The sequence below is a fragment of the Henckelia pumila genome, chromosome 4 (genome assembly GCF_033568475.1).
Source record: "Henckelia pumila isolate YLH828 chromosome 4, ASM3356847v2, whole genome shotgun sequence".
Classification (NCBI taxonomy): Eukaryota; Viridiplantae; Streptophyta; class Magnoliopsida; order Lamiales; family Gesneriaceae; genus Henckelia; species Henckelia pumila.
In genome coordinates this window covers 306,848-327,635 of record NC_133123.1, presented here as the reverse complement: position 1 = coordinate 327,635, position 20,788 = coordinate 306,848, and the positions used below count along the sequence as shown (strand labels likewise).

General features: G+C 36.3%; 4 protein-coding genes and 1 non-coding gene across 14 annotated transcripts; 1 reads left to right on the top strand and 4 right to left on the bottom strand.

Moving 5' to 3' along the window:
• Nucleotides 1-125: 125 nt before the first annotated feature.
• Nucleotides 126-1,851, top strand: LOC140864983 (purine permease 21-like). 7 transcript variants are annotated; one of them, XM_073269452.1, is made up of 4 exons: nucleotides 126-210; nucleotides 740-1,154; nucleotides 1,280-1,383; nucleotides 1,466-1,851. In XM_073269452.1, the coding sequence occupies exons 1-4, from the start codon at nucleotides 174-176 to the stop codon at nucleotides 1,834-1,836; spliced, it is 927 nt and encodes a 308-aa protein (XP_073125553.1). In that variant the 5' UTR covers nucleotides 126-173; the 3' UTR covers nucleotides 1,837-1,851. The 7 variants fall into 7 exon arrangements, with proteins under 7 accessions (XP_073125553.1, XP_073125552.1, XP_073125551.1 ...); XM_073269451.1 differs by having other exon boundaries at nucleotides 1,463-1,851; XM_073269450.1 differs by having other exon boundaries at nucleotides 740-916; nucleotides 1,103-1,851.
• Nucleotides 167-4,487, bottom strand: LOC140864985 (UDP-N-acetylglucosamine transferase subunit ALG14-like). Of its 4 annotated transcripts, none has more exons than XM_073269455.1 (7): nucleotides 4,393-4,487; nucleotides 3,647-3,857; nucleotides 3,323-3,462; nucleotides 2,895-3,041; nucleotides 2,753-2,812; nucleotides 2,466-2,669; nucleotides 167-505 (listed from the first exon to the last, which is right to left on the bottom strand). In XM_073269455.1, exons 2-6 carry the CDS (start codon nucleotides 3,819-3,821, stop codon nucleotides 2,493-2,495), a joined length of 699 nt encoding a protein of 232 aa, XP_073125556.1. In that variant the 5' UTR covers nucleotides 3,822-3,857; nucleotides 4,393-4,487; the 3' UTR covers nucleotides 167-505; nucleotides 2,466-2,492. The 4 variants fall into 4 exon arrangements, with proteins under 4 accessions (XP_073125556.1, XP_073125557.1, XP_073125558.1 ...); XM_073269457.1 differs by lacking the exon at nucleotides 167-505 and adding an exon at nucleotides 2,114-2,239; XM_073269458.1 differs by lacking the exon at nucleotides 167-505 and adding an exon at nucleotides 2,146-2,283.
• On the bottom strand, nucleotides 3,325-14,572 carry LOC140864981 (uncharacterized). The gene is given in 5 exon segments (XM_073269445.1): nucleotides 3,325-3,462; nucleotides 4,393-4,487; nucleotides 10,853-11,285; nucleotides 11,399-14,164; nucleotides 14,167-14,572. Coding segments are annotated over 3 exon segments (3,495 nt in total). The 5' UTR covers nucleotides 14,555-14,572; the 3' UTR covers nucleotides 3,325-3,462; nucleotides 4,393-4,487; nucleotides 10,853-10,944.
• Nucleotides 14,573-15,436: 864 nt separating this feature from the next.
• Nucleotides 15,437-15,516, bottom strand: TRNAL-UAG (transfer RNA leucine (anticodon UAG)). The gene has a single exon. It is a non-coding gene; the product is annotated as a tRNA-Leu (tRNA).
• Nucleotides 15,517-16,170: 654 nt separating this feature from the next.
• Nucleotides 16,171-19,426, bottom strand: LOC140865711 (probable beta-D-xylosidase 5). Its single transcript, XM_073270437.1, has 6 exons — nucleotides 18,929-19,426; nucleotides 18,414-18,719; nucleotides 18,136-18,305; nucleotides 17,944-18,044; nucleotides 17,456-17,797; nucleotides 16,171-17,354 (listed from the first exon to the last, which is right to left on the bottom strand). Exons 1-6 carry the CDS (start codon nucleotides 19,388-19,390, stop codon nucleotides 16,312-16,314), a joined length of 2,424 nt encoding a protein of 807 aa, XP_073126538.1. The 5' UTR covers nucleotides 19,391-19,426; the 3' UTR covers nucleotides 16,171-16,311.
• Nucleotides 19,427-20,788: the final 1,362 nt, after the last annotated feature.

Sequence of the window (20,788 nt, the reverse complement as noted above, 5' to 3'; positions counted from 1 at the left end):
TTACCAAGCATCCAATCACGGAGGTTGGACAAAGACTGGCAGTTGAGAAATCAAGAAGTGATGCTGTTTTCATTCTAACAACCATTTACAAACATAGACCTTTTTTTTCTATGTAAAACACCTGTCTTATCTTATATAAATCTTCATCCATACAGTCCAGTAGCATATTTTTCATGGAGGAAGCTCAAGAAAATCAGCTGAACATCCAAAGTGAGTTCTCTTTATCCCCAAAACCTTTTCTATTATCTATATTTCATGACTAAAAACAATGACAAATATCAGGAAAAAAAGGTGTTTTCTCCAACTATTTCTGTTGTTTGTAAGGAATTAAACCAAATTTGGTGGTGCAAGTATTTCTATGGGTGACTGATGAGGGTGATGCATTTAGAAGGATAACTTTTTGATCGATATTTGATCATTAGGAGACTGCACCTGATCTGCTCGCCTTTGGAAGCAGTACCCTGGAGTAGAATAAAATCAACTTTACTGATTACTCCCATATGACCTGTTGAACATTGGAAAAATGTAGCCTGATCAAGAAAAAGTTGGGATTTTGCAAACTTTTTGGAGTTTAAATGCCTTCAATTTACAGACTGGAAAAAGTGCCTTTACTAAGGTAGAAGAGAGTGCCAAGGCTTTTCTCCGCAGAAATTGTCTGCGATCCTCTTTGTTTTATGCCACAGTTTTATTTTTAAAATTTTCTGTATCAAGAGTTGTTTTCTTGTTGATGTTTAACCAGTTCAAGAAACTAAACAAACAAGTCTAGAGTTCCATGGAGATGGAAATATCAACTCTAACAAGACGTCCTCCAAGCTTAAACAACGCAAGAGGTGGTTCCATCTGGCCATTTTTTCAATTCTTGTGCTCTGTGGGCAATTAACAGCAACACTTCTCGGAAGACTGTACTATGAAAAAGGTGGCAAAAGCAAGTACATGGCAGCGCTTGTTCAGTGTGCTGGATTTCCTATCCTCCTTCCTTTACTCTGTGTTACATCAAGGAAAAATCCCATGACAGATACAAACTTGTCCATGAAATTATCCTTGGCAGCTCTTTACATTATTTTCGGAACTTTTCTTGCACTAATTTGCTTGTTATATGCAGTTGGGCTTAAAAACCTACCTGCCTCCACATTTTCCCTGATCTGTGCAAGCCAGTTGGGTATCAACGCTTTTTCTTCCTACTTCCTCAATTCTCAGAAACTCACTCCCTACATATTGAATTCAATTTTACTTCTCACAACGTCTTCCATACTTCTTGTGCTACAATCTGACTCTACAGGTCCTTCTACAGAAGGAAAGTATGTGTTGGGGTTTATCTGCACCCTCAGCGGTGCTGCTGGATATGCGTTACAGCTATCACTAGCCCAGAGGGCTTATGGAAAGGTGCTAAAAAGGCAAACCATCAAAGAAATCTTGAATGTTATATTCTACGAATCACTGGTGACAACTTGCACTCTTTTAGTAGGCCTTTTTGTTAGTGGAGAATGGAAGACATTGAAGGCAGAGATGCATGAGTTTCAACTAGGCAAGAAATCCTATGTGATGATTTTGGTATGGACAGCATTAGCTTGGCAGGTTTTTTCAATTGGTTTGGTGGCTCTAATTCTGAAGGTCTCATCTCTGTTTGCTAATGTTGTCAGTACTGTGAATGTGCCGGCTATTCCAATATTAGCGGTCGTGGTTTTCCAAGAGAAGATGACAGGGATTAAAGTCGTGGCCATGATCTTGGCTATCTGGGGTTCTATATCATACGTATATCAACAATATCTCGATGATGCTAAGTCCAAGGAAGAAAATAAAATACCCCACCAAGAGAATGAGACCTTCACAGCTTAAAGAAGTATATCATAGAGTTTATTATACTTATCCTTGCTTCAAACATAAAAGGCCAGATAATTTGTAACGAGAAAGATGGGGAAAGCAGAGAAATCCTTAAAATCCAATAAAAAGCTATTATTTTCTCACACACCTACTACATGCCATCTATAATGATCAGCATTTTCTGTCTTAAAAGGACAATTATTTGATGTTATTTGTTTTCAAGATATTTTCAAATTTCCATTCGTGCCATCTACAATTTTTAGTTTTACACGACACTTTTATGTTATAAACCCATACGCGTTGTTGTCCAAAAACTTTTATCTTCTTCCACTCTTGCCACCTTCCACTAGCCACCCCTTGACCAATTTTTATGCAGAAAACACTTTTGTTGAGCTCATAAGTGATAGTAACACCAGAACTGCATGCACAAAGTTTAATATCTCCAATAATTTGATTGGACTTCTATACTTGAAATCAAGTCATTTTCAACAATCAGTTGCCATTTCATCGCTGATTAGAAACAATGCTGTAATCCATCGATAATAAAAGGTACTCCGCCCAAGCACTACTAAAAATGGTGATGTTGGCTAAGCAGAGTCAAAAAAAATGAAAATAGACAGAATAATCTAGCAACATGAACGTACCTCGTGGAGGTCTTGGGAATGAAGCCATTACATAAGGCGACCGACATAATTTGTTCGAGGGTATTTGCTCTTCAATTGGGGCCATTGCACAAATAATTGATCAGCCATCCGTAGTTTGTAAAGAAGTAATCCACTCAAGGATAGCCTCCTAACACGTGCTATGCTTTCAACATAGAAAACGGACGACCATCGGATCCCAAAAACCTGAAAATTACAGTTTGAACTCCATCGAGTATCCTGATTTCCCAAGAAAAATAATAAAAACTGCCTTGTCAAGTTATCCAAACCTTGAAAAGGAATGCAATTACACAAAGTGGTAAACAAGTTCCAGGCCCATTGCATAGAATCTGCACAATAAACGATATCTCAACAAATAGAATTGTAGAATTGAAACTATAATAGCTGGATGAAGAAAAAAAATCATGATACCACTTGAGGTCTGATCTTCATCATTAGCCACAAAGCATGAGTTAAAGCAATCAAGGTTGTGCCAACCGAAGTTATATATGATTGGCCAACTTCACGACTTCGATAAATTTGCAAAAAATGAGAAGTGCCCCCCACCTCAACCTCCACCTAATACAATGAACATTCCAGAGAGCATGTCTTTCAGGACATCAGAGAAGGATGGAAATGCATCCATTTTCAAGTCCACAGCAAAAGGAAATATCAGATTTGGCGCGAGATGACTTTTTAATTTTTTTTAAAAAAAACCTGGAGTATTTTTTAAAATTTAAATTCCAACAATCTGACTTGTGTTTCAATGGAAAATTGATGTGCCTGAATTAAACCCACAAAAGGCTCCGTAATTCAATACACATGAAGTCTTGGATAGATACTGTGGCCAAATGCATTACCTTTACCAGCAATGAATTCTCCAGCACTTTCGCCTTTTCAAGACTCATATTATCAGTAGCAGCAGCAATATAGTATCTATATTTAAACCTGTCAATACGAAGAGGGGCTAATAGGTTCAGCATCTCTGCAGTGTGACCACCTATACCACCAGAATAAAATAGAGGAAACAGGAAAAATTAATAAAATAACTTGAAGAATACATCTGTTTCCACATTCAAATAGAAATTCAAAATTAGGGAAAACTGTGACTGAACTTAATGAGAGCTCTGCAATTCGATAACATCAAACAAAAATAAGAGCCCAAAGATGGAGAACTTGTATGCCTGAACCCAGAACTATCATGGCACTGAGAGGTCCTGGTGGTCTACGATACTGGGGATGGTTGCTCCGGTGTATCACGTACAAAAGTCGGATCACAATCAAGGTAGACAGCCCCATGAGCAAAATAGCAAAATTTAGGAATCCCATGTCAGAAGAATAACAACTATCTCTACCCATCCACAATATTTCTAGTTGTCAGCAACCAGCCACTTCCTATCATACATTAAAAAAGAAGAAGACGAAAGGATTTTCTGTAAGGACTCCTGGAATGAAAAAAACATCTCATTTCCTTTCTTCTTTCTTAGAGACAGTACGAATTCTGGCTCACATATTTCCAGCAATCAGTTTCTTTTAGCCTCTCACTCATACATAATTATGGCATTAAAAAATACAAACTTGCGGGAAAGATTTCCCAGCAGCGTCTGCATTGACCTTCACTATGATTCTTCTATCTTGAAAAGTAACAAAAAGTAACAAAGTAACAATACATATACATACTCAACAAATAGATGAATCATCAACGAAGTTCATTTACATCAGATAAAACGGAATGGAATCTTTGGGAACATGAGAAAAATAAATCCACTTTATCAATTAGAAGAAATATCACGAGCCGCATCAAAGCATAGTGTTAAAAATGCAAAAGGAAAAGGAAACTGGCATCAGTCAGCACTAAATTATCCGGACAAAGGGCCAAAAATCTCGGACTCACGCTTCACGACAAATAAAATTCAATCTTTACAATTACCATTTCTGCAAGGTAGCTGAAGATCGGTGAGTTGAGGAGATGGTGGGTGTCGGAGGAATGCCAAAAGAACCCACGAGGAGTTATTTTTATCTAATTGTTGAAAATATATATAAATATATATTATTATTTATTGTTGAATGTTGAAGGTTGAAAGTTGAAAATTGAGTTGTAAAATATTGAAAATTAGTGTGTGATGATGTAATTAATGATGTATTAATTTTTGACTAATCTCCAATTGAGATCTATAAATAGGTCTCTCCATTTGTGTAGAAAAACACAATTGTGAAGAGAGAAAAATTTTATAAAGTGTAGAATTTGATAAATTTTGAGTTTTTGAGTTTTTACTTTTTACCGTAAATTTTTACTTTTTCACAACACGTTATCAGCACGATCGCTCGAAGGTTCTCTATATTTTCCGACGCTCCAAAATACAAGAAGAAGTCAAAAATATTCAACAAGTAAGAATTTTTATTTTACTGTTTATATATTTTTTGTGTATATATTAATATATAATATCATGTTATGAAAAAAAAAATAAGTTTTTTTTCAAAACTTGTTATAAATCCTGGGAGGATGTTAAGACGACATCCCACACTCCCGGTAAGGGATACGACAAGTATAAAAGCCTCTAAGGTTTTTAAACAATAACGTGATATATATTTATTATGTATATATATTAACTATATTAATATATAATTTCATGTTATTATATAAAAGGTTGTCTATGACACTGACCTTATAATAACGTGATATGATATATATTATTGTGTATTTATATACTAACCATATTTGTATAATCTCATGTTATTATATAAAAGGTTGTCTACGACACCGATCTTATAATAATGTGATATGATATACTATACCTGACTTTATACTAACTATATTGGTATAATTTCACAACATTATATAAAAGGCTGTCTACGACACTGACCTTATAATAATGTGATATGATATACATAATTATTTAATTATGATTATCATTATATGCATTACATGATTATCACGAATTTTTATTCAACACATACTCAATTTTTTCTTTACCCCCAACGGTCACAAACGGTAACAAAACGGCTATTTTTTGCCCTATAAATATGTTCACTCAAACTCATTTTCAATCACACCAAATTCATTCTTTCTCTCAAAATATTTTATCCTCGGTTTTTTCGAAGATGGAGATGATGACATTTATAAGGATATTTTTCATAACGACTATGATCATCATGCTCACGAGTCTTTTACTCACCAGCGATTTTCCAACACATATTTTTTCTCTATTTGTATACGCACTTGTAATTTACGTTCTTCCATTATTTTGTATTGTCATATTTATGGAAATTAACTAATAAAATGCATTGTTATTTTCTAGTACCACCATGTCGAACTTGGCGAAACTCGAATTCATTGCACTTGATATAACCGGAAAGAATTATATGCCATGGACCCTCGATGTAGAAATGCATCTCGAGTCATTGGGTCTTAACGAAACTATCAAAGAAAATAACATATCATCCTCACAAGATAAAGCAAAAGCGATGATATTTTTACGCAGACATCTTGATGAGGGGTTGAAATGTGAATATTTGACCGAAAAAGACCCAATGATTTTGTGGAAAGGGTTAAAAGAACGTTTTGAGCATATACGGGAAGTTATACTTCCGACCGCACGAGATGAATGGAATACTTTAAGATTCCAAGATTTTAAAAAGATGAGTGATTATAATTCTGCGATGTATCGCATTGTCTCACAGCTGAAATTTTGTGGGCATAATATTACTGAGATGGAAATGCTTGAAAAGACATTTTCCACATTCCACGCATCAAATATAACTCTACAACAGCAATATAGAGTGCGTGGATTTTCAAGATACTCAGAACTCATCGCATGTTTACTCGTGGCGGAAAAGAATAATGAATTGCTCATGAGAAATCATCAGTCCAGACCTACTGGTTCAACGGCATTTCCTGAAGCAAATGTCGTAAGTAAAAATGAAAACCAAAATCAAAGATATAGACAAGATTTTGGTCGAGGTCGTGGACGAGGACGTGGGCGTAGAAATGATCGCGGTCGTGGTCGAGGCCGTGGATTTGAAAATAAAAGAGATAGTTATTTCAATAACTCATCTCAAAGGAACGTCACGAACCACCCACAAAAGAGGCAGCATGATAATACGGCTGAAAATGAAAATCATCCAAAAAGAACTAAGAGTGTTTGTTATAGATGTGGCACTCCAGGACATTGGTCAAGAACTTGTCGAGCCCCTGAGCATCTGTGTAAGCTCTATAAAGATTCAATAAAGGGGAAAGAAAAAGAGACCAATTTTACTGAAAACATTGACCATGCAAGTGGTTCAATGAATTTAGATGCTGCCTACTTTTTGAATGATTTCGAAGATATTGATTAAATGTACTGGTGGGAAAAGAATGTAACAATGTAATTTTTATTTTATAAAACATATTATATTTTGCATGTATTGTTTGCATGTATCTTTCTTAATTCATTTTATTGCATATTGTTTTTGAAGATCATTATGGAAAATGCTATGATCAAAGATGGAAATAATGCACTGGAAGTTTGCATACCAGATAGTGGTACAACGCACACTATCCTCAGAAATGAAAAATATTTCTTGGAATTAAAACCAACAAAAACAATGGTGAATACAATATCAGGTCCTGTAGACTTGATTGAAGGATGTGGCAAAGCACAATTTTTGTTACCTAATGGTACAAAATTTTTGATAAATAGTGCTTTATATTCACCACGATCACAAAGAAATTTGTTGAGTTTTAATGATATATATTCTCATGGTTATGATACGGAAACAATAACCGAAGGAAATGAGAAATATATGTGTCTTACTACATATAAATCAGGAAAGAAATATGTAGTTGAGAAATTATCAATGCTCCCTACTGGATTGCATTATACACATATAAGTCCAATCGAATCAAATATGGTTATTGGAAATTCTTCAATACTAACAAATTGACATGATCGATTGGGACATCCTGGTTCAATAATGATGCGAAGGATTATAGAAAATACAAGTGGTCATCCACTGAAAGACCAGAAGATCTTTCAGAATAATAAGTTTCAGTGTAAGGCATGTTCTCTGGGGAAACTTATTATAAGACCATCACCAGCTAAAATCCAAAAGGAATCACCCATATTTCTTGAACGTATTCAAGGTGATATTTGTGGGCCAATTCATCCACCATGTGGACCATTTCGATACTTTATGGTATTGATCGATGCCTCTAGCAGATGGTCATATGTATGTTTATTGTCCACTCGGAATGTGGCATTTGCAAAATTGATGGCTCAAATAATAAAATTGCGGAATCAATTTCCCGAATATACGATCAAGAAAATAAGACTTGATAATGCTGGAGAATTTACTTCCCAGACTTTTAACGACTATTGTATGTCGATGGGAATTACTGTTGAACATCCTGTAGCTCATGTTCATACACAAAATGGATTAGCTGAATCATTGATTAAACGTCTGCAGTTGATTGCTAGACCAATGATTATGAGAACGAAACTCCCTATTTCTATATGGGGACATGCAATTTTACATGCTGCTGCATTGATTCGCATCAGGTCAAGTGCATATCATAAACACTCCCCATTGCAGCTTGTATTTGGCAAAGAACCAGATATTTCTCATTTGAGAATTTTTGGATGTATGGTGTATGTGCCTATTGCACCACCTCAAAGAACAAAAATGGGACCTCAAAGAAAGAATGGTATTTATATCGGCTATGATAGTCCATCAATCATTAGATATCTTGAGGCTCAGACAGGCGATGTGTTTACAGCACGGTTTGCTGATTGTCATTTTGATGAAAATAACTTCCCAATGTTAGGGGGAGAAAAGAAACACATCGAAAAAGAAATCACATGGTATGTACCATCATTATTACATTTGGATCCTAGAACTAAACAATGTGATAAAGATGTACAGCAAATTGTGCATTTGCAAAGAATAGCAAATCAAATGCCAGATGCATTTGCAGACACAAAAGGGGTAACAAAATCATATATACCTGCTGTAAATGCCCCTGCTCGAGTTGAAATTCCAAAGAAACAAAATGAAGACATTCATGATGTCATAAAACGCCTGAAGCGTGGAAGGCCAATCGGTTCAAAGGATAAAAATCCTCGGAAAAGAAAATACATAGAGAAAAATGATGATCAGAAAATAGAAAATGGTGTTCCAGAAGAAACACACGATGATGAAAATATTTTGTCAGAACCACAAACTGACGAGAATCATGAAATCTCTATCAATTATATTAATACTGGAAAAATATGGAACCGAAAGAATGTACAAGATATTGATGAGATATTTTCGTACAATGTGGCATGTGACATCGTAAATGAAGATAATGAACCAAAATCTTTTGGTGAATGCAAAACTCGAAAGGATTGGTCAAAATGGAAAGATGCCATCCAGGTTGAATTAAATTCGCTAAATAAACGTAGTGTTTTTGGACCTATAGTCCTTACACCTAAAGGTATTAAACCTGTTGGGTACAAATGGGTTTTTATTCGAAAGAGAAATGAGAAAAATGAAATAGTGAGATATAAAGCTCGACTTGTTGCACAAGGTTTTTCTCAAAGACCTGGAATTGATTATGAAGAAACATATTCTCCTGTTATGGATGCAATTACGTTTCGGTATTTGATCAGTTTAGCAGTGTCTGAAAACTTGGACATGCGTCTAATGGATGTTGTTACAGCTTATTTATACGGATCACTTGATAGTGATATATACATGAAAATCCCTGAAGGATTTAAGATGCTAGAAGCACAAAGTTCAGAACCCATAGAATTTTATTCTGTGAAATTACAAAGATCATTGTATGGATTAAAGCAATCCGGCCGAATGTGGTATAATCGGCTAAGTGAACACTTGATGAAAAAGGGATATGTAAATGATCCAATATGCCCTTGTGTTTTCATCAAGAAAACAACATCGGGATGCGTGATTATTGCTGTATATGTTGATGATTTAAACATCATTGGAACGAATAAAGAAATTCAAGAAGTGATGTTATACTTGAAGGAAGAATTTGAAATGAAAGACCTTGGAAAAACCAAGTATTGTCTTGGTTTACAAATTGAACAAAAAGAATGTGGAATTTTTGTTCACCAGTCTAATTATACAGAGAAGGTCCTTAAACGTTTCAATATGGATCAATCAAATCCTTTAAGTACTCCAATGGTTGTCAGATCATTGAATATAGAAAATGATCCATTTCGTCCATGTGAAGATGATGAAGTTGTTCTTGGTCCTGAAGTACCATATCTAAGTGCCATTGGTGCCCTTATGTATCTTGCAAATTGCACTAGACCAGACATATCTTTTGCAGTAAATTTATTGGCAAGATTCAGTTCATGTCCAACGAAGAGGCACTGGAACGGAATTAAACATATATTCCGTTATTTACGAGGAACGACGGATTTGGGACTTTTGTATCCAAAAGATACAAATCAGAGAATAATTGGTTATGCTGATGCTGGATACTTATCTGATCCACATAAGGCACGTTCCCAAACCGGATATGTATTTACTCGTGGAGGCACTGCAATCTCTTGGCGATCACAGAAACAAACACTTGTTACAACTTCATCAAATCATGCCGAGATTATTGCACTACATGAAGCAAGCCGTGAATGTGTCTGGCTTAAATCAATGACTCGGCATATCCAAACTTCTTGTGGATTATCAGTGGACAAGAATCCAATCACACTGTATGAAGATAATGCCGCATGTGTTGCCCAAATGAAAGAAGGATACATCAAAAGTGACAGAACTAAACATATTCCTCCTAAATTATTTGCATACACTCAAGAGCTGGAGAAGAATAAAGATATTGATATCTGTTACATTCAATCAAGTGAGAACTCATCCGATCTCTTCACAAAGGCACTTCCCACGGCGATATTCAGAAAACACATTTATAATATTGGGATGCGCAATCTACGAAATATGTGAAGAATCATTCATGTTGACATCAGGGGGAGTTTACGTGGCTGCACTCTTTTTTCCTTACTATGGTTTTTGTCCCAATGGGTTTTTCCTAGTAAGGTTTTTAACGAGGCAGTATACAACACGTAATGGAGATAGTCATTCTATCATGATCATCATCACAAGGGGGAGTGTTGAAAATATATATAAATATATATTATTATTTATTGTTGAATGTTGAAGGTTGAAAGTTGAAAATTGAGTTGTAAAATATTGAAAATTAGTGTGTGATGATGTAATTAATGATGTATTAATTTTTGACTAATCTCCAATTGAGATCTATAAATAGGTCTCTCCATTTGTGTAGAAAAACACAATTGTGAAGAGAGAAAAATTTTATAAAGTGTAGAATTTGATAAATTTTGAGTTTTTGAGTTTTTACTTTTTACCGTAAATTTTTACTTTTTCACAACACTAATAAATTTTTATATGAAATATAAACAGAAGAGAGTATTTGTTAAATTGACTGGCAATTGAGAGGCTGAACCGGGCCGGCTCACTCCACCGAACTTTAATACGCCATTTTGCGTATTTTTGAAAGAGAAGAGGACACTTGTTCCATGTCAGGCCTATTTTCAGGGTCTGGGCTGGTGCAGGACAACGCTAGAAGGAGAAGCACTTCGAAAACTTTATGGTTTTGGGACGTACATGGTACTAGAAGAGGATCCAATACTTGAGGGAGGTGGTTGATTCCAAGATCAAGTGTTTGCTGGACTAATTGCGGCAAAGTGATGGGCGATCCATCTTCCCCTGTGACTTCTGTTGGCCGCCTTTTTGTGATCAACTCCATAATTATGATTCCAAAGCTAAAGATGTCTACTTTAGTAGTTACCTTCCTCAAGTATGCAAATTCTGATACCCAAAAAAAAAAAATCTTGTTTTTTTAAAGGTGTGATGATGGAAATTAGAATCACAGAATATGCATCAACGTGGACAATATTTTATGGAAGCAAAGCAAATTTGACCTGGAGCCAAGTAGCCTATAGTCCCTTCAAATGCTGATGCTGAGGAGATGCAAGTTTCATCCTCTGGCTGAATTCCAAGAATCCGTGCTGTACCAAAATCACTCACACGAGCTTCCCAGTTTCCATCTAAAAGAATGTTAGATGGCTTCAAGTCGCAGTGCACAATGGGGAAATCGTAGCCTGTGTGCAAATATGTCAACCCGTTAGCTATGGAAACTAAAGCATCGATCCTCCTCGTTAATGCCCAACTGGAAAGAAGTGCCTCTGATTCATGTATAATCTTGTCCAAATTTCCCTTCTCCATCAATTCTAACACTAATGCTTTCAGGTTTCCACTCTCCCAGGCGTAACCTAGAACCTTGACCAGATTCTTGTGCTTCACTTGTCCTAAAGTCTTGACTTCCCTGTTGAAGCATTTATCCGACTCAGCTGAGAATTGGCGCAAATTCAGTTTCTTCACAGCAATTCGATGTCCATCTTCCAAGGTACCCTTGTAAACAGTGCTTAAACTACTCCTGCCAATGATGTTATACGGACTGAAGTAACTGGTGGCAATCTCTAAATCCTTTGCATCGAATCTTCTGAGGGTGGATTTTGCGGTGTAATTGGGTAGTGAATTCTCAGGTTCTTCAATGCTGCACTCCTTGGTCTTCTTTTGGCAAATCACGTAAAAGGTTGACAGTGAAATTATTAGTACAATAGCAAATCCAAGTGCAAAAAGAATAAGAACTGCCTTCTTTGAGAGCCGGTGGGAGTTTGTTGAATTTCTTTCATTGCTAGGCCGCTTCAAGCAGATTGCTCCACTAAGAGATGGGTTGCCCTGTAAACTAATTAAGTGCGTATTTCTGAACACACCACCCTGGGGAATACAGCCTTCTAGCTGATTGAAAGAAAGGTTTAAAAATTTCAAGCTTGAAAATTTGGAAAAGTTCTCTGGAATCTCACCGCTGAACTTGTTCTCGGATAAATCAACTACAGAGAGATGTCTCAAACTGGCCAAAGTTCCAGGAAGCGGACCATATATCTGATTCCTCGAAAGATTTAATCTTACCAGTTCATGCAGGCGAGGAAAGATATCAACCGAAAGTTCGCCAGAGAGTTTGTTGCCGGAGAGATCAAGAGAGATCAAATTCATGCAGTTTTTAAGTTCAGGAGGAATGCTTCCCGACATATCATTGTTCGAAAGGTCAATCTCTTGAACCATTGCTAACATGCCGATCTCTTCTGGGATTGTCCCATCCAAGGTATTGTGTGAAAGATTAAGGTAGACCTGAAGATTCTTCATGCCAGCAATCATAGATGCTGGAACAGCTCCAGTAAAATGGTTGTGCGAAAGATCTAAAGTTGCCAAGTGGAGAAGGCGTTCTAAGCTTTTTGGAAGTGTCCCATTAAACTTGTTACCACTGAGATTTAAATAAGAAAGGAATTCAAGTTCGGATACGGCATCAGGTATTGAACCCACGAGTTTATTATTCTGCAAACGAAGATAAGTCAGTTGTTTCAGCTTAGATATTCCTTGAGGAATCTCTCCTTCAAGCTTATTGTCGGACAGGGAAAGGCCTTGCAGAAGTGTCAGTTTGGAAAGTTCTTGTGGAATCCTGCCTGAAAATCGATTTCCGTGAACCTCCAGATTCAGTAATGCACTTAAATTGCCAATCTCTCTTGGGATTGATCCATAAAATGCATTATGTCCAAGTTTTAGAGTATGGATATTCACCAGTCTACCAATGAATGGTTTAATGGTACCACTTAAATTGTTAAGGCTCAAATCAAGTACTTCAAGCTCTGAACAGTTGAATAGGTCATCAGGGATTTGGCCAAAAATGTTGTTTCTCCCTAAAGATAGGTACGTAAGATTAGATAATCGATCCAATCCTTCTGGGATTTTTCCAGTAATCCTGTTATTAGTCAGAGTTATGACTAGAAGACGCGTGCAATTTTTTATGCCAGAAGGAATGGATCCCTCAAAGAGATTGTCGTTTGCTGTCAGATTCTTCAGATTATACAGCATTCCTAAGTCGGTTGGTAGAGGCCCTGTCAAGGAATTGAAGCCTAAAGACAAGTATGCTAAGTTACTCAACTGTGTTATACTTGAAGGAATCTCCCCACTGAAATTATTCGAATGAAGAGTCAACACTTGCAGCGATTTTAAAGAAGCTATCTTTGATGAAATTGTACCCACTAACTGATTCTGAGACAGGCCAAGATAGATCAAGGATTCCAGTTGAAACAAGGTGTCGGGGATTGTGGAGTTTAACTTGTTTTTGTACAACCTTAAAGCTTGTAAATTAATCAAATTTCCAAGTTCTTGGGGGATGCTACCAGAAAAGTGGTTTTCATATAAGTTCAGGTGAACCAGATTCCTAGAATTAGCTACTTCTGCTGGAATTGCACCAGAAAGAAAGTTCTCATACAACTGAAGAACCTCAAGATTCGACATGTTGCCTATTTCTGGAGGGATATTTCCAGTTAGCTGGTTTTGGCTTAGATCAAAGGACTGCATTTTTTTTAACCTGCCGACAGAAGCAGGTATGGAGCCCTCTAAACCATTAGCAAATGCTACAAAAATCTGAAGATTTATTAAATTACCAATATCTCCTGGAATTACACCAGTGAGATTATTGTAGACGAGGCCAAGTTGTAGCAATCCAGTGATGTTACATAAACTATCCGGGATGCTTCCATTCAGAAAATTTTCCCCGAAATCTATCGTTTGCAAGCTTTTCAGATTTCCAAGCTCTTCCGGAATAGAACCAGAAAGGGAGGATAAAGGATGAGTTGAGTAAGTTGGGAGCAAGATGCTAACTGGGATGGAATATTTCCAGTGAAGGAGTTGAGGGAAAAGTCAAGAACCTGGAGATAGGAAAGGTTTCCAAGAAAAGGAGAAATTTCGCCCTGGAGCTGCTTGTCCGGAAGAGAGATGGAGACAACATGCGACGAATTCGGATTACATTCGATTCCAAACCAATTACAGTGATGGTTTGAATGATTCCAGTCCAGGAGCACATGAAATGGATCATCCGTGATAGATTTTTTGAATTCTTTCAAGGCCTGGATTTCAGTTTCCAGGCCTTTTGGCTTTTCTGAAAGAACCCCACTCACAAGCATGAGGAGGCCGTAGAGTATCATTATGGGAAATTTGAAATTTAAATGCATATGCTTCTTTAATTTTTCTGATGATTTGATTCAATGCATGGATCCCTTGATCAAGGGATTTATATTGCTCAAAATGGGTCAGGAATTCCGACATTTCGGCTGTAAACTTCCGTCTCATTCAACGGAGTCAACCTTAGATCAAATTGTGGGACCAATAATTTGGTAAGGATTCATCTACCTCGTATATGAAAGTTTACCATTCTATTTAACACAAGAAATAAAAATAAATAAATAAATAAATAATAGTAAAGGGTGTTCACTGATGATTTTTATATGCATGGCTAAGCCACAGTAAGAACAATATATTGATATAGATATTCTATTTTTTTTAAAAAAAATAATATCAGATGTATAAATTGTACTCTTACGATTTGATTTCATATGTTTGAAGACGATAATTGATGGTAAATGCAAGTCGGCCAACATGAGTGGGTGGAGGAAGTTGACTAGTGGAGAATGTCACTTGAGTCAACTCTCAATGGACTTTGGGTGTTAACCTTTCTCAGTCAATTAACTATAATATGGAAAATGTTTAGTATTAGTTCATAAATTACTTCTAAGAACAAATTTAATATTCTACTAGTAAAAAAGACACACGTTTATGCGTGTGTAAAATAAAAGTTATTTTATATGTATTTTTAATTTTGTGGATGGAGTAAGTGAGAGCTGGTTTAGTGAAATAGTGGATAGAAATAAGATAAGAGTAAAACCGGAAACAAAAGTTGATATCATCATATTAACAGTTAATATGTGTCTTTCAACTATTATAAAATAAAAATAGATAATATATCAGTTTCTAGAACCGAATTTTCAAAAAATAAACGAGGAAAAAGAAAAATAAACAATAAAAATATTACTTCCCAAAAAAGAAAGGAAAAAAACTGACAGCTGTGGGATTTGAACCCACGCCCTTTCGGACCAGAGCCTAAATCTGGCGCCTTAGACCACTCGGCCAAACTGTCTCAATGTCTACCAAAGCCACCTATAATTTTATTTATAACCAATATGTCATGTTATTTATCATGATAAGATTTTTATATTACACTGTCGATAGCTAACTATTTCGAGGCTCAATTTATATAGATGTATAAATTTTAAAAAAGTACATGAAAAAAAAAAGAAGATTATATTTATATTTATTTTTTTTTTTGGAACGGATTTACTTTTTATGTTATTATTATATCATAAGATGCCTCACGATGTATCTAACCCCGCCCCGGCCCGTTGACTAGAGAGGCGTCACGGTCAAATTGTGAGAGATCATCGATCATGCATCAAATAAAATTATTTGTAACGTTTGAATAAAATATTGATTTCTTCTAGTACTAAATTTGTAGATAGATATATAGCCTAGAAGTTCTAACGTCGCTCGGGAACCACAGCATTTCCCGTTATAAAATAAATATGATATCAAGTACTTAAAATTACTCCAAGTCGCAATAAAACTCGTAAAATAATCATTCAACTTGTATATCATCCTCTATAAATTTAGTTTGTTTTAATTTGTAAGAGTGTTCTTAAAAATCAGGCAATGATAAGAGTGTTCTTAAAAAGCAGGCAATGAAATAACATCAAAACTAATTAAAACTAGGATTCAATATTTTATTGATCAACAATAACATAATAGAATTATAATAAATGTTTATCATAAATTCAGCATTCAAATAGGCAAAAAAAAAATCATAAAACATCTAAAACAAATTAAATACTATAAAATTATAACCACATGCATGCTCCTAGCTCCTAACTAGTTTCACTTATGTTGAATGTTTGAATTCTATATGGATTGGTATTTTCAACAGATCATCTCCATCTCCAAGAATGAAATGACCCCCACCAGAAGGCATCAAATTGTAACCCTTATAATCCACCAGCCCCAAACTCTTGCAAGCATTCAACACGAAGCTGACTTTCTCACTAGCTCCAGCACCAACAAAGACCCTTTCGAAAGCCACGACTTGTTTGATCGGAGCATCCACGATCCCACTCGGCGCAACCCAATACACAATCACAGTTTCACTCCCATCCATCTCACCGATGTTCTTCACCTCCAAAGTCAGCTCCACGTTATGATGTTCGTCGCACAACAAGTCGTCGATCAAAACCGCGGGGCAGGCCGGTTTATACAAGCCCTCGGTGTAGTTCACCTCTCGACAGTGCTGGAACTTGTTCAACTGGACCTCAAGATGTTTTGTGGACGAGACTAGAGAGTAAGAGAAGTTGGTGTAGCTGAGGCCGTATCCGAAGGGATAAACTATGGAGCTGTTGAAGAACTTGTATGTTCTCCCAGGGTAACCAAGGTGATCGATGGGTCTCAGCTGCATGGATGTCATTGGTAGCATATCTACGTATGCATTTTCGTGCCATGTCAAGGGTAATCTCCCTCCGGGGTTGTATTTGCCGAATACGACGTCGGCTATAGCCTGGCCGCCTTCTTCTCCGGGATATCCAGCCCAGAGGATGGAATGAACCTTGGAAGAATCCCTGGCGGAGGAAATATCGATGCCACCGGCAGACATGACAACTACCACCACAGGGCCTTTGGATTGGGCTGCTACAAGTTTGATTAAACGACTTTGGTAACCTGGAAGGAGTAAATCTTCCCTGTCTAAGCTTTCTGCCTCGACGCTTAGATCAATACCCACGACTACTACGGTTGCATCAGCTTTCTTCGAGGCTTTGACTGCTTGGAAAACCATGCTGTCGTTCTTGCATGCAACGTCGGCACATCCCATTTCATAGATCACTTTACCGTATTTGGAAAAGCCTTGGATTGGAGATGTGTACTGACATGGAACACCTACAAATTTTATTTTTTGAAAAAATGTATTAGTTGATGAAGTTTTTGCATGTGTTGGAGATTTATGCCTATCATCATGTAAATGAATTATCGAGTCAGACCTGCATAGTTTCCGATCATGGCGCTGGTGGCATTCGCGTGTGGCCCGACAACTGCGATGGTCTTGATTTTTTTAGTGCTCAAAGGCAATGTCTGATTGGTATTCTTGAGAAGAACAATTCCTTCACGTGCTGCTTCGGTGGCTAGCTCAATGTGTTCACTTGTGCAAACATTGGTCATATTGAGGTCTTCCAGTTGTGGGATTCCATCGAAAAACCCAAGCCTCATCAGAACTATGTAGAGATACTTGAGGGCAACATCTATGTCTTTTTCGCTAACTTTCCCCTTGCTCACTGAGTTTCTGGCATAGTTAGTGTAGTAGTTCCCGCAATCCAAGTCCAAACCTAGACGTACGTACGGTAAATAACACAAAAAATATATATAATATGCTCTGGATATATAAAAAAATCTCGTCAAACGTACATCTTGAGACATATAATGCAATTAGTCAATTATTTTGAGTTACATGCATGTCAAATAAGTAACTGACCAGCTTTTAGAGCTTGAGCAACAGCATCTTCAGGCTCGTCTTTTAGCCATTTTTGATGATTTATCATCACTTCAATTGAATCACAATCTGAAACTATGTATCTGCAAACAACAAATTAAATCAAAAAAAAAAATGAATTAATTAGTACCAGATGTTACCTTATAGTTTAAGGAAAATCGATCAATTACGTACCCGTGAAGATCCCATTCCCCTCTTATTTTACCCCTCAAAAGACGTGGATCTGCGCATGCAGGAATACCATTAATCTTGTTGTAAGAACACATGACGCTGCTCACATCTCCATCTTTCACGCACATTTCGAATGGCTTCAGAAAAGTCTCCTGCATGTCTTGCTCCGTCACCTGTATTATTAATTCAAGAGACAAAAAAAAAAAAACAAAATCTCTCTCATTTTCATTTCAATTAATCGAAATTTAGAATTATGACTTTTCTCATATATATTATATTACTCTCGCATCAAAGTTGTAACGCTCGATTCCTAGCCAGTTGTCCACGTCGTAAGCTGCATAATGCTTGCAACATGCAGCAACTTTAAGAGGCCGAGAGTTGAGATCTGTCGCATTCTCAGTTCCCTCAACATCTTGCAAACCTCGTACGTAATTCACTGCATATTCACCAACAACGTAAGGGTCTTCCCCGGGTGTTTCGAGGGCTCTTCCCCACCTAGGATCCCTAACAACGTTAATGTTAGGACTCCAAAACGACAGCCCCGCATGTCCTAGATTGTGCATGGCTCTTGCTTCCGTCGAAACCACCTACAATACAAAAAAAATATAGTTTAGCCCCAAGGGAGTGTCCAAGTTGATGGAGGGTTAGTCCGGGGTTTAACCAGTGCACATAACGGCTGCGGGTTCTACGTCACAAAAAAATATATATATATATATATATAGTTTACACTAGAGTATATATATACACACGCGAAAAGCAAACAGAAACTATTCAAACAATCCATATTTTGTAACACCTGGCCAATATGTTTCCACAGAGATTTGTTGAAACTAGCTGCCGTCGTGATAACAGTCGGGAAACTCGTTGCACCAGGGACCTCTTCATCGAAGTATGATGCTTTGTGACCCCACTGGCCAACGTCGGAGACACCATGCAAAGCCTCGGACCACCACTCGTACGCGGGGAGCCCGATTCTCGTAACCCCATAGGCAGTGTCTCCGATTTGATTCACCTTCTCCGACAATGTCATTCTGTCTATCAAATCTTTGACGCGTACCTCGTACGGCAGTGATGTGTCGCAGTATGCGAAGTCTTTAACGTTCAAACCGAGTTCGAAAAACCGCATAGCATCGCAAACGTGGGTGTAGTTTCCATTGACAGTGGACATGGAATCCTTCATCCTTGGTAGTGCACAAGTGAAGGTGAACAGAAACATGGCCGCAAGTAAAGAGAGGATGATGAATGGTTTGGCTGCCATTTTTTTGGTTTTTTTTGGAGGATCAGTAGAGAGAAATGCCTTGCTAACATATATATATATATATATATAGAGAGAGATATTAAGAAAATGAGATCGTTATCTTGTTTTTGGAATTCGATTCGTTCAGATATGATAGTTTAGATATCTAATATTATCAGTGAAATCTAAAACATTTATCCTAAAATATATTTCGAAATTAGCAGATCCTTTTGACCTCTATATCTTCAAAGATACTCACGTTTTTCATTTTTTTAAAAAAATAAAAATAAAAGATGAAATCAATTTGTTGCATTTATGTCAATTAATTTGAATTTCCAAATAAAGATAATGGTTGAAATTATAATTTAGAATATATGGTAGGTTACTATTTTATTTGTTCTTGGTTCGATATTTTGAAATGTTGAGATTCACAGAATTGATGATTTGGCATGAATAGAAGATTACAACTGATTTGTAGATAAAATATTGTACGTGATTTTTCATTTATTGATTTGATTTTGTAATTAAGATTTATAATTGTAGCTATTAATTCTTGCGGTGGTTGATATCAATAGAAAATTTTTTGGCATGTTGTTGTATATAAACTTTATGATAGAATCATTGGATATATATTAAATAAAATTCATTTGGATCCTTTAAATATTTATTTTATGATTTCACATTTTATCCAAAGATAATAAGCCTTAACGTATATACTATCTATACTTCTTTTATTTTTAACAAATTTAATTTAATTCGTGTGCGGTAATTACTGGTAATAAATGAGGTCCACTGCACCAGAAATGATAGATGCTATGTTTTCATTTACTCACTGTTTAAAAGAGAAGGGATAATTATGAGTAAACTTTATCTGATTTTTCTGAAAGTTTGTTACGATTCGACAAATTAATTTAACATTTTTTTTCTGAAAGCTTAGTCACCTTTATTAATCTTAACTGAATAACAATTATCCAATCTACATATTTCATTTGTTTTATTTTATTTATCATCGAGATATTTTGGCTTGATGTAATTTACATTAGTTTTAACTTTTAATTTATTGGTAATTTGCTTTCTTTAGATCTACTTCTTATTCATGGTGTTTTGTTGGATTTCCTCTTTGGGTACAAGAGGGTTACGTAAGTCGTGATTCGTTTCGAGTAATGAATATTTGGTGTTGTTAAAAAAACAAAAGAATTTTAAAATTCCTTTTATTAATATGTTTGACAAATATTTCGCTTGAAACAAAAAAATGTATCATCTCTACCGATGATCCGTACCTTCTGAACAAAGGGTGATCGGTTAAATTTGAAGTAGAGTTATTCTGATTCAAGTCCTTAAATGTTTTGGACCTTTGGTGGCTATCATTTCATAGCATACGACATTCAAAAATTGAAGTACATAGGATGAAAATGACAA

Coding starts and splice junctions, on each gene's coding strand:
- LOC140864983 (XM_073269447.1), top strand. CDS start 174: ATGGAGGAAGCTCAAGAAAATCAGCTGAACATCCAAA. Junction 211..739: donor AAATCAGCTGAACATCCAAA/GTGAGTTCTCTT, acceptor ATGTTTAACCAG/TTCAAGAAACTAAACAAACA.
- LOC140864985 (XM_073269455.1), bottom strand. CDS start 3,821: ATGGGTAGAGATAGTTGTTATTCTTCTGACATGGGATTCCTAAATTTT. Junction 3,463..3,646: donor CATGATAGTTCTGGGTTCAG/GCATACAAGTTC, acceptor CTGGTGGTATAG/GTGGTCACACTGCAGAGATG. Junction 2,670..2,752: donor TAATTGCATTCCTTTTCAAG/GTTTGGATAACT, acceptor TGTAATTTTCAG/GTTTTTGGGATCCGATGGTC.
- LOC140865711 (XM_073270437.1), bottom strand. CDS start 19,390: ATGGCAGCCAAACCATTCATCATCCTCTCTTTACTTGCGGCCATGTTT. Junction 17,798..17,943: donor TGCTCAAGCTCTAAAAGCTG/GTCAGTTACTTA, acceptor ACGTACGTCTAG/GTTTGGACTTGGATTGCGGG. Junction 17,355..17,455: donor CATGATCGGAAACTATGCAG/GTCTGACTCGAT, acceptor TAAAATTTGTAG/GTGTTCCATGTCAGTACACA.